This window comes from Hemiscyllium ocellatum, chromosome 36 (assembly GCF_020745735.1).
Source record: "Hemiscyllium ocellatum isolate sHemOce1 chromosome 36, sHemOce1.pat.X.cur, whole genome shotgun sequence".
In the NCBI taxonomy this organism is placed as follows: domain Eukaryota; kingdom Metazoa; phylum Chordata; class Chondrichthyes; order Orectolobiformes; family Hemiscylliidae; genus Hemiscyllium; species Hemiscyllium ocellatum.
Window position 1 is genome coordinate 46,749,242 of NC_083436.1, and position 12,527 is coordinate 46,761,768.

The 12,527-nt window shown below is 44.8% G+C and overlaps 1 protein-coding gene across 1 annotated transcript in view; it reads left to right on the plus strand.

The window, feature by feature from the left end:
- Nucleotides 1–9,883: 9,883 nt before the first annotated feature.
- The window catches only part of LOC132833391 (complexin-1), a 117,012-nt gene continuing 114,368 nt past the window's right edge, over nucleotides 9,884–12,527 (plus strand). The window contains exon 1 of the mRNA XM_060851626.1: nucleotides 9,884–9,991. Within this exon, the coding sequence (XP_060707609.1) occupies nucleotides 9,961–9,991 (31 nt within the window). The 5' untranslated portion in view covers nucleotides 9,884–9,960. The remainder of the gene's footprint in view (nucleotides 9,992–12,527) is intronic.

Sequence of the window (12,527 nt, forward strand, 5' to 3'; positions counted from 1 at the left end):
TGTTGGAAGTTAGCCATCTCAGCTCCAGAACATCATTGCAAAAGGTCCTCAACATAATCTCCTTGGCCAAACCACTTTCAGCTTCTCCCTCAATGGCCCTCCCTCCATCATAAGATCTGGCTCATGTGTGGAATGAACTGCCACAGGAAATGGTGCATGCTGATGCTGTTGTAAAATTTAAAAGACATTTGGACTGGTATGTGAATAGAAAAGGTTTGGAGGGGTATGGGTCAAATGCAGGCAAGTGGGACTAGTCTGATTTGGAAACATGGTTGGTGTGGACTAATTGGATTAAAGGGTTGGATTAAAGGGTTGGATTAAAGGGTTGGATTAAAGGGATGGCTTGTTCCCATGCTGTATGACTCTATGACTCTAGAATTCAAGATATTTGCCAACGATTGCGCAATATTCAGCAGCATTGGAGACTCCTCAGATACTGAGATAGCCTGTGTCCAATTGCAGCAAGACATGGACTAAAGTGGCAAGTAGTATTCCAACGGAGAAGGAAATAAGTAGAGAGGCAGAGAAGGAATTGTGAGAGGTGGAACAAATAAATCACAGCAGCTAAACTACAATCCAATGAAGAGGTGGAGAAAGAAACAAAGACACAGGCAGGTAAGGTCGGCACATGTACAGCGATAGAGATATTCTGAAAGGAACAGATAGACCTAACAGAAATATTGATGCAGCCCAAGACAGAGAAAGGCTGAATTCTGGATCAGTGGTGCTGGAAGAGCACAGCAGTTCAGGCAGCATCCAAGGCTCAAACAGAGTGCAAAGTGGAATTATGTAGATAGATGGAGATGGAAAGTAGAAAAAGGAAATAGGAAGGTGGAAACAGAACACAACAATAATAACGGTAAATGGCAAAATCAAGATAATTGGAAGGACACAAATGTGAGAATGATAGTTAAAACAAATTGAATAATTTTCCAGTGGTGTGAATATATACAGAACTTCTGGCAGATTTTGTGCCAGTATTGTTCAGGATACATTACATCAGTAAACTATTTCATCCATCCATTTCAGGGTTTGTTCTATAATAATTGCAAAGGTTATAAAATTTCTGGACCAAACATACTCAGTGATAAGTTAGTACCATTTTGTTAGATGCTTAAAAAATGAAGCCTATTTCTCAGATTCATGACTCAATCCTGTGGCTGTGGTAGCTTTCCTGAAGAAAGACTTATGCCTGAAACATCAATTCTCCTGCTGCTGCCTGCCCTGTGGTGCTTTTCCAGCACCACACTCTCGAGTAATGGACACAATGTTGGATTCACAGAGTGCTGAGTCAACGACACAACCAAGACTCTCTCAGGCTGGTTCAGACTGGCTGCTTTCCACATCTTTGTTATCTGTGCAGATAGGAGCCTTGGGCTTCTGCAAATAACAACAAAAACACAGATGGCACTACAAAAGCAACCCCTTGGAGATCGGTTATCTCAGTTGGCTGGACAGCTGATTTTACAATGCAGTATAAAAACAACAATGCAAGCTCCTTTCCTCTACTGATAGAGGTCACCAATGTTTGCCTTCTTAACCTCACCTGAGGTATGGTGACTCTCAGGTTAAACTCTCCAACAGGGTGGTGTCTCTGTCTAATTAGAAAATGGGACTATGGTAACTTTACCTTTTTAGAAATCCTGAATCTACCATGAAAGAGCATGCAATTGGTTAGGGCTTGTCAATTAGGGGAAAATAAATGAGGTCTGGAATTAACCTCACAAGAACAGGGATCCCACAGGTTTGTAGCACAATGGTAGTGTCACTACCCAGGTTCAAATCCCACCTGCACCAGAGATGTGTCATAACATGTCTGAACAGGTTGATTAGAAAAGTGACTATGTATAAGATCCTAAATTATCATATTGTAGCTATCACCTCACATGGAGTTTATATTTTATACATTCCTGACATGACACTCACCATTGAAAATGCATCAGAAATCAAACTTGACTTCAGGGTCCACGATGTTCTGTGTTAATGTAACTGAGAGAAAAGTCTGTGAACTGTCAGCTGTTGGTCCACTATATAAACTATTGTTCATTGTTGCACTTTCAAACTCCTGGAGCACCTTTACCTGCAGCACTGCAGTAATATTGAAGCACATGGCTACAAGCAGGTGACACCGTATCACTGTCAGGAGTAATTAATATTGCCCTTTTCAACAATACACAAATCCTGAGAGTGCAGCTAAAACTAGGACTTTGGAAATTAGAATGAAGGACTGAGAATGGGGCAATGGAAAAGGTAGAGAATGGGGGGAAGGCAGAGATAAATAATAGACCAATAATAGAGGAGAAGTTCATGGGCAAATGTTTTAACCACATGTCTTGGTATTAAATGAATTCTTGTAGGATAGGAACTTATCAGCATATTGCGTTCATTCACCAAATTAGCTTGAAAAGTTAAACTGTTTTTGCAGAATTAAGAATAAGAGTGACACACTTGGTCAATTAAAATGATCACTTTAATGCAATAAATTTCAGAATTTTCAGGTTTGAGGTTTCTGTGATGGATGCAGCCCCAGTATGTACCTGTTTTCCTCATGAGGCAGAGAAATTGCAGATGGAGTTTAACCTGGATCAATGTGAGGTGTTGCATCTTAGAAAGCCTAATGCATGAAGGAAGTGTACAGTAAACATCAACATACAGGAGGGGTCTGGCTGTACAGGTCCACATTTCTCTGAAAGTGGCAGCACAAGGTGACCGTGAAGGTATATGGCACGCTTACCTTCATTGGTCAGGCACTGAGTATAAAAATGGGCAGGTCTTGTTGCAGCTGTATAGAACTTCAGGCAGGTCACATTCGGAATATTGTGTTCAGTTCTGGGTGCCACACTAGCAGAAGAATGTGGAGGCTTTGGACAGGATACAGATGTGGTTAATAAGGATTTTTTTTTAGATTACTTACAGTATGGAAACAGGCCCTTCGGCCCAACAAGTCCACACCAACCCGCTACTCAACCAGACCCATTCCCCTATATTTACCCCTTTACCTAACACTACGGGCAATTTAGCATGGCCAATTCACCTGACCTGCACATTTTTTGATTGTGGGAGGAAACCAGACCACCCAGAGGAAACCCATGCAGACGCGGGGAGAACGTGCAAACTCCACACAGAGAGCCACCTGAGATGGGAATTGAACCCAGGTCTCTGGCGCTGTGAGGCAGCAGTGCTAACCACTGTGCCACCGTTGCCTGGTTTGGAGGGTAATATTTAGGAACAGAGATTTGTGTGGCGAAAAGTGTGACACTGGAAAAACACAGCAGGTCAGGCAGCATCCAAGAAGCAGGAAAGTCAACATTTTGGGCATAAATCCTTCATTTAGGAATGAAGGGCTAATGAAGGGCTTATGCCTGAAACATCGATTCTCCTGCTCCTCAGATGCTGCCTGGCCTGCTCTGCCTTTCCAGCATCACACTTTTGACTCTGTTCTCCTGCATCTGCAGTCCTCACTTTCTCCATATTTTGAAGCCAGGATAGTTTGTGACTTAGAAGGGAATGTGGACGTTGTGGTATTCCCATACATTCCCATGTGCCTATTTACTCACAGTGGCAGAAGTCACAGGTTTAGGTGCCATTGGAGAAGTTGTGAGTCGATGCAGTGCAATTTTACTTGACATCCTAAGGTGATACATCAGGTAAATCTCTCCACATAGAAAACTAAGATGGAAATTCCTTCTGCACTGCTCCATTGACCTGCCCATTGCCCTGCCTCACCATTGCCATCTGCTGCTGGAGGCTCGGTTACACTCAGTAGTTCAGGTACTATTTGAGACTATTCTTCTTCAGAACTAAATTTGTCCTTGGATTCACTCTGATCCTGCGACCCACCTTCCTGTTGGGACTAACCATTTCCAGCTTGTGTCCAGACCCTCAGGGTGTTAGGAAAAAGTGGCTGGAGAGCATTATCAGGCAGGGAGGAGGAGAATGGAAGGGGATATTAGGGGAATCCAATCAGGGTGGGGATGGTGGCTCAAGGTGGATGATTGAGTTGGGGAGCACCAAGAGGAGAGATTTAAGGAGGGGGGATAGAATTGTAGCAACAACCTTGTTATCTTTTTGGAGTCAGAAAGAATACACAATTTTTAAGTGGCCTCCAGTTGTTCCTCTGAGGGACCTAGGAATTTAGACAGGAAAACAGACACCACCAATTAGCAGCAGCATGACATCCATCCTCCAGGGCTTGGGTATGATAAACCGGGTAAAAACAATGACTGCAGATGCTGGAAACCAGATTCTGGATCAGTGGTGCTGGAAGAGCACAGCAGTTCAGGAAGGATCCAAGGAGCAGTAAAATCGATGTTTCGGCAAAAGCCCTTCATCAGGAATAAAGGCAGTGAGCCTGAAGCATGGAGAGATAAGCTAGAGGGGGGTGGGGGTGGGGAGAAAGTAGCATAGAGTACAATGGGTGAGTGGGGGAGGGGATGAAGGTGATAGGTCAGGGAGGAGAGGGTGGAGTGGATAGGTGGAAAAGGAGCTAGGCAGGTAGGACAAGTCCGGACAAGTCATGGGGACAGTGCTGAGCTGGAAGTTAGAAACTAGGGTGAGGTGGGGGAAGGGGAAATGAGCCTCATCTCCCCAGGGCATCAATGTGGACTTCAACAGTTTCCTCATTTCCCCTTCCCCCACCTCACTCTAGTTCCAAACTTCCAGCTCAGCACTGTCCCCATGACTTGTCCGGACTTGTCCTACCTGCCTAGCTCCTTTTCCACCTATCCACTCCACCCTCTCCTCACTGACCTATCACCTTCATCCCCTCCCCCACTCACCTATTGTACTCTATGCTACTTTCTCCCCACCCCCACCCTCCTCTAGCTTATCTCTCCACACTTCAGGCTCTCTGCCTTTATTCCTGAAGGGCTTTTGCCCGAAACGTCGATTTCGCTGCTCCTTGGATGCTGCCTGAACTGCTGTGATAAACTGGTCAGTTGTGTTAGGGTCATATTACATCCTAAAATAGTCATGTTAAAATTAGATTATTTTATAGCCCTTTTACCTGATAATGGCATTGCCTTTCCTTAATTGTCCTTGAACTGAGTGACATGAAAGGCCACTTTAGAGGACAGCTAAGAATCAACTATATTGCTTGGAAGGATATTAGTGATTGAGAACTTTTTTAAGTAAAAACATTGATAGTTTTAAGGTTTCCATTACTGAGATGGCCTTTCAATTCATAGATTTCTATTCACTGAAAGTAATTTTCACTGACTGCTGTGGTGTGACTTGAAGCCGAGTCCACAGACTATTGACGTCTATGACACTGTCTCTGCATCACTATCTCCTCTTCTAGATCCCTAGCTTCTCCTTGCTGCTGTGGTGTATCATGATGATGCAATGATGTGTATCACTTCTAACAACCAAAGGCTTCCCCTGCAATAAGCAATCAGTATTTATGAATACAAATATAATTTATTACATTCATGTTGATTAAATGACGTGTCAGGTCCTCGAGAGATAGCCTGATATGAAAGAGCACTGTGAAAGTTCCCACTGTGGAACTGAAATTGCACATAATGCTCAGCAGCAGAATACAACATTTCCAATGACTTCATGCATTATGACGTTTGGCCATTAAACTCGCTACCTGAGCAGAAGGGAAACTGCAGCTGACAGCAGGGGGACAGTTCTTAGATTGTGTGCTCAGTGGCAAAGACAAATACATCAGCGTGAGGAGGCTGAAGCTGCAGGCATCAGGTGAGCAGGAAAAGAAAAGTTGGACAGGAAGACACAGAGGCCACACCCTCAGCATAAGGTCTACCAGTGAAGACAAAGCTACCCGAGGATGACTGATAATCAGCGTGCCAGGCACATGGTCACTGACTATTAGGAACATAGAAACATAACTCTTGACCCTCTTTGAAATATAGGCTGCACAGCCTACCAATAGCAGTCAAAGTCTCTGTTGCCTTAGAAATTCTTCACTTCCAACTCTTCCAAGGATCAACTGTGGACTTTTGTGATAACTCAAAAATGTTAGCAGCATCCAATCCCTTTTGATGTTACAGATAGTTTCAGGCTGCCCTGAAATATTATGGCAACAAATGTTTCTTTGAGCTTTTGATTCAACCTACAGTACTCGAATGACAGTCACAGTATTGGCTACAATAGTAAGTTCAAATTAGACTTGGAATTATGTTGGCCTGTCCCTGTTACTACCCCAGCACAGAGTCAACTGAATTATCTACACCTAGGAGAAAGTGAGGACTTTCTGGAGATCAGAGCTGAAAAATGTGTTGCTGGAAAAGCACAGCAGGTCAGGCAGCATCCAAAGAGCAGGAGAATCGACGTTTCGGGCATAAGCCCTTCTTCAGGAATGAGGGAGGGTGTGCCAAGCAGGCTAAGATAAAAGGTAGGGAGCAGGGACTTGGGGGAGGGGGCGATGGAAATGGGATAGGTGGAAGGAGGTTAAGGTGAGGGTGATAGGCCAGAGAGGAGGGGCGGGAGGGTGAGAGGTCAGGAAGAAGATTGCAGGTCAAGAAGGCAGTGCTGAGTCCGAGGGTTGGGACTGAGATAAGGGGGGGAGGGGAAATCAGGAAGCTGGAGAAATCTGCATTCATCCCTTATGGTTGGAGGGTTCCTAGGCAGAAGATGAGGTGCTCTTCCTCCAGGCGTCGTGTTGCCATGGTCTGGTGATGGAGGAGGCCAAGGACCTGCATGTCCTTGGTGGAGTGGGAGGGGGAGTTAAAATGTTCAGCGACGGGGCAGTTGGGTTGGTTGGTGCGGGTGTCCCAGAGGTGTTCCCTAAAACGTTCCGCAAGTAGGCGACCTGTCTCCCCAATATAGAGGAGGCCACATCGGGTCATCACCACCAGGACAGAACCCCACTAGTCCTCACCTACCACCCTATCAACCTCCAGATACATCGTATCATCCTTTGTCATTTCCACCACCTCCAAACGGACCCCACCACCAGGGATATATTTCTCTCCCCTCCCCTATCAGCGTTCCGGAAAGACTACTCCCTCTGCGACTCCCTCGTCAGGTCCACTCCCCCCACCAACTCAACCTCCACTCCCGGCACCTTCCCCTGCAACCGCAAGGAATGCAAAACTTGTGCCCACACCTCCTCCCTTACTTCCCTCCAAGGCCCCAAGGGATCTTTCCGTATCCATCACAGGGTGCAGCGGATGCTATAAATGATGTGTGTAGAGGTGCAGGTGAATTTGTGGCAGATATGGAAGGATCCCTTGGGGCCTTGGAGGGAAGTGAGGGGAGAGGTGTGGGTGCAGGTTTTGCATTTCTTGCGGTTGCAGGGGAAGGTGCCAGGAGAGGAGGTCGGTTTGGTGGGGGGTATGGACCTGACGAGGGAGTCGCGGAGGGAATGGATTTTCTGGAACGCTGATAGGGGAGGGGAGGGAAATATGTCCCTGGTGGTGGGGTCTGTTTGGAGGTGGCGGACATGACGATGGATGATACGATGTATCTGGAGGTTGGTAGGGTGGTAGGTAAGGACCAGTGGGGTTCTGTCCTGGTGGCGATGACCCAATGTGGCCTCTTCTACATTGGGGAGACAGGTCGCCTACTTGCGGAACGTTTCAGAGAACACCTCTGGGACACCTGCACCAACCAACCCAACTGCCCCGTCACTGAACACTTTAACTCCCCTTCCCACCCTGCCAAGGACATGCAGGTCCTTGGCCTCCTCCATCGCCAGACCATGGCAACACGACGCCTGGAGGAAGAGCGCCTCATCTTCTGCTTAGGAACCCTCCAACCACAAGGGATAAATGCAGATTTCTCCAGCTTCCTCATTTCTCCTCCCCCCACCTAATCTCAGTCCCAACCCTCGGACTCGGCACCACCTTCCCAACCTGCAATCTTCTTCCTGACTTCTCCGTGCCCCACCCCCACTCCGGCCTATCACCCTCACCTTAACCTCCTTCCACCTATCGCATTCCCAAAGCCCCTCCCCCAAGTCCCTCCTCCCTACCTTTTATCTTAGCCTGCTTGGCACACCCTCCTCATTCCTGAAGAAGGGCTTATGCCCGAAACGTCAATTCTCCTGCTCCTTGGATGCTGCCTGACCTGCTGCTCTTTTCCAGGAACACATTTTTCAGCTCTGAATTATCTGCACCTTCAGGTAAAGGTTTGGGATCCAAGAATGGTCCAAGTTCCATTAGAGTCATACAGCTCCTTCAGAAACAGACCCTTCAGTCCAACCCAGTCCGTTACCAACCAAAATCCCAAACAAACTGGTCCCACCACCTCCCTTTGGCCCATTTTAGCCTCCAACCTTTCCTATTCACATTCTTATTTCAATGTCTTTCCAATGTTGTAACTGTACCTGTATCCCATCACTTCCTCTGGAATTGCATTCCACACAGGAACTACTCTCTCTATAAAAACATTGCCCTTCATGTCTTTCTTAAATCTTTCTCCTCTCACCTTAAAAATATGTCCCCTTGTCTTGAGAACCCCACCCTAGCGAAAAGAAACCTTCCATTCACCTTATGCATACCTGTCATGAATTTGTAAACCTCTATAAAGTCACCTCTCATCCTCCTATGCTCCAGTTAAAAAGTCCCAGCCTATCCAGCCTCTCGGTATATCTCAACCCTCCACACCCGGCAACATCCTGGTAAATCTCATTTGAACCCTCTCCAACTTGACTATATACTTCCTTTATTGGGGAGACTAGAGGAGAGGATCCTGTGACAGTGTCACTGAGGGGAGGGGGTGGGGAGAGGACCCTGTGACAGTGTCACTGAGGGGAGGGGGAGGGGAGAGGACCCTGTGACAGTCAGTGTCACTGAGGGGAGGGGGAGGGGGAGGGGAGAGGACCCTGTGACAATGTCACTGAGGGGATGGGGAGGGGAGAGGACCCTGTGAAAGTGTCACTGAGGGGAGGGGGAGGGGAGAGGACCCTGTGACAGTGTCACTGAGGGGAGGGGGAGGGGAGAGGACCCTGTGACAGTGTCACTGAGGTGGGGGGGGGAGAAGACCCTGTGACAGTGTCACTGAGGGGAGGGGGTGGGGAGAGGACCTGTGACAGTGTCACTGAGGGGAGGGGGTGGGGAGAGGACCCTGTGACAGTCAGTGTCACTGAGGGGAGGGGGTGGGGAGAGGACCCTGTGACAGTCAGTGTCACTGAGGGGAGGGGGAGGTGAGAAGACCCTGTGACAGTGTCACTGAGGGGAGGGGGAGGGGAGAGGACCCTGTGAGCTCTATGTGTCATTTTGTCCAGTTATTGCAGGTTTATGTTTAGCTCTACATGAATATGCTTGTTATTGACTCAAATGACCACATGAAATATCAACAACTGATTCAATTTCGAGTCAATTTCTCCTCAAATACCGCAATATACTGCGATGCCTGAGTTGAGGGTTTGAGTGACAAAATTCCCTGCCAGTGAGTTTTATTTAAGACAAAGTTGCATTATTATTTAAGGGATTTACATTGTAAACAAAGTATAACAGTAATGTATGTAGTCATTGCATTACATTTTTATTACTAAGTATGTTCTTTCATTAATTATGTGAACCTCTTGATTACCATGAATATTTGATCAGCTAGCATACTCCTGGTCCTATACGGGCTGGTTAATAAGAGGTTTGCTGTATTACCATAAAGTCAAAGAGTGGGACAAGACTGGAGGACCTCGACTGTCAAGGAATATAGAGGTTAGGATTGAGAATAAAAATGAACTTATGGCAGATATCAAGGGGCTCAACTCTGTAAACGCTCCAAGTTAGAACCTTCCTGTTGTATGTGACTCTGTCTTCCTTTAATCTAACTGCAACATAACATTCATAGTGTTCTCAAATATTTCAGAACAGCTCCATCATTTGTGCTCCAAATGTTTTCTAAAACTTTATTGGTTTTCAATATTGTTAAATGTTTATATTAATAGTTTTGTTGTGATTTATTCAGGTTTCCAGTTTCTAAGGATCGTTCTGTGTAATGTGAATGTAACAGCGAAGTTGAAGGTATAGAAAACCATCAGTGAAGATCATGGACTTCGTTATGAAACAAGCTCTGGGAGGTAAGGCTGTCCATTGAGGAGTAACAGGGAGCAGCTTGGGAACTGGCTGTTACCTACGCCTTTCCTAGAACACCATGTATAGTGGGAAAAGGAGGCCAACAGTAATGGAACTGGTCATGTGATCAGTCATTAACTGAGAAAGTGTCAATGAATGCAAAAGACTAAAAATGAAAGAAAAAGAACAAATTTGTTAAATAAAAGAGTAAAGATTTAATAAATTAGATTTAACAAAACATTAGCTTTATTAGCAATTTCATGACAAAGCAGTTGACATAAAAGTACGGTCCAAAATTATTAAGAATAATTTTAAATATGAATAAATGAATAAAAAAAACAGGAATCAAGAGGGATTCAAAAAAACACCAGATTGATTCCTTTCAAGTTTATTTGTTTGAGTTATGCAATGCAAATCCATGAAGCCAAGTGACAGCTGCTAATTTAATGAGTCTCAGGTATGTAATGACTGAGAAGGGGGAATGCACCGTCTTCCTTTAGTCCCACTGCTCTAATGGACACAACATCAATTATAAAAATATTTTACTGAACCCCCAATTTGGCTAATCATATGCTGTCTCTTTGTTATGCTTAGAATGGATGGATATCAACCAGGTTTTCCAATAAATGCAACATTATCAATTTATTATAAAATAAAACCCAGCTAATGAGAATGTTGAAGACATGCAATTTGTAAAATGAAAATATAAATGTTTACCCAAACACGCACACACAAATACGTACACTCATACTTTCCCTTTTTAAAAAGAAAACAAAATGCTTTCTGACCAGGGATAAGTGCATTTGAAGACAAAAAAGATAAAGCATTGTATTTTATGAAGTGTGTCAATCTCCCAGTTTTATACATGGAATCAAGTCACTAATCATGCACTGCTGTTGATGGAGTCTTGGCAGACACAACTTGCTCAGGAAATACAAATTGAGAAGCTATTTAAGTTGCTGTCTTTGAGAAGAACAATCAGATTTCAAGCTGAATTTACCACTAAGGTGCTTAAGAAACAGTTGACACGACTTGGGCAATTTGTCCTTAACACACTTTCCTCCCCACCTCATTCCAAAACAAGCGCTCAACCATTGTTTAAACAGAACAATATAAAACCCAGTTGTAAAAGAGTCAGGTGTTTTTCCTGAAGTAAAATCAAGCAACTAAGATCAGTAATTATACTAGGTCCCATGTAGACAGTATACACTGCTGCTACTGAGCTCCTTGGTAGAGTGACTGATCAAGCAGATTTCTTTATCCTGGATGGTATCAAACTTCTTGAGTGTTGTTGGAGCTGCATTCGTCTCGGCAAATGGGGAGTATTCCATCACATTCCTTTTGCCTTCTAGATGGTGAACAGGCTTTGGGAAGTTAAGAGGTGAGCTACTCAGTGCAGTATCCTAGCCTTTGACCTGCTGTTTTAATCATTGTCCTTATATGGTGAGTCCAGATCAATTTCTAGTCAATGGTAATCCCCATGATGCTGAAATTAGGAGATTAGTGATAGTAACACAATTGAATATCAAGGAGCAATGGTCAGGTTGCAGATCTTATTGTAGATGATCATTGCCTGACATTTGAGTGGTGTAATAATTACTTGCAACTTTTCACCCCCAGCCAGAATATTGTCGACTTCTTGTTGACATAGAGTCAAAGAGTCATACAGCACAGAAACAGAACCCACAGTCCAACTTGTCTTCATTGCCCAGAACATTCCAATCAGACCTAATCCCATTTGCCAGCATTTGGCCCATATCCCTCTACAGCTTTTCTGATCCATATAGCCATCCAGGTGCCTTTTAAATATTGTAACTGTGCTCACCTTCACCACTTCCTCTGTTAGCTCGTTCCATACATGCACCACCCTCTGTATGAAAAGTTACCCCTCGGGTCCTTTGTGATTTTTTCCCCTCTCACCTTAAATCAATGCCCTCTCGTTTTGGACTCCCCAACCATGGGAAAAAAATCTCGGTTATTTATCCTATCCATTCCCTCAGGATTTTATAACCTCTATAAGGTCAACCCTCAGCCTCTGAAGCTCTAGGGAAAAAAAGCCACAACCTGTTCAACCTCTCCCTATAACTCAAACTCTCCAATCCCAGTAACATTCTTGTAAATCGCTTCTGCAAGCTCTAGATTTAACAATATCCTTCCTATATCAAGGAGACCAGAATTGAATGCAGTATTCTAAAAGTGCCCTCTCCAATATCCTGTATAACTACAACATGATATCCCAACTCCAGTGCTCAATGCACTGACCCAATGAAGGCAAACGCGCCAAACGCCTTTTTCACTACTCTGTCTACCTGCGACCCAACTTTCAAGGAACTGTGCAGCTGCACCCCTAGGACTTTTTGTTTGGTAACACTCCCCAGGACCTTACCATTAATTATATAAGACCTGCCTGATTTGTCTTTCCAAAATGCAGCACCTCAGATTTATCTAAATTAAACTCCATCTGCCATTTCTCAGCCATTGGCCCATCTGATTAAGGTTCCATTGTGCCGTGAGATCATCCTCTTCACTATCCACAGCACC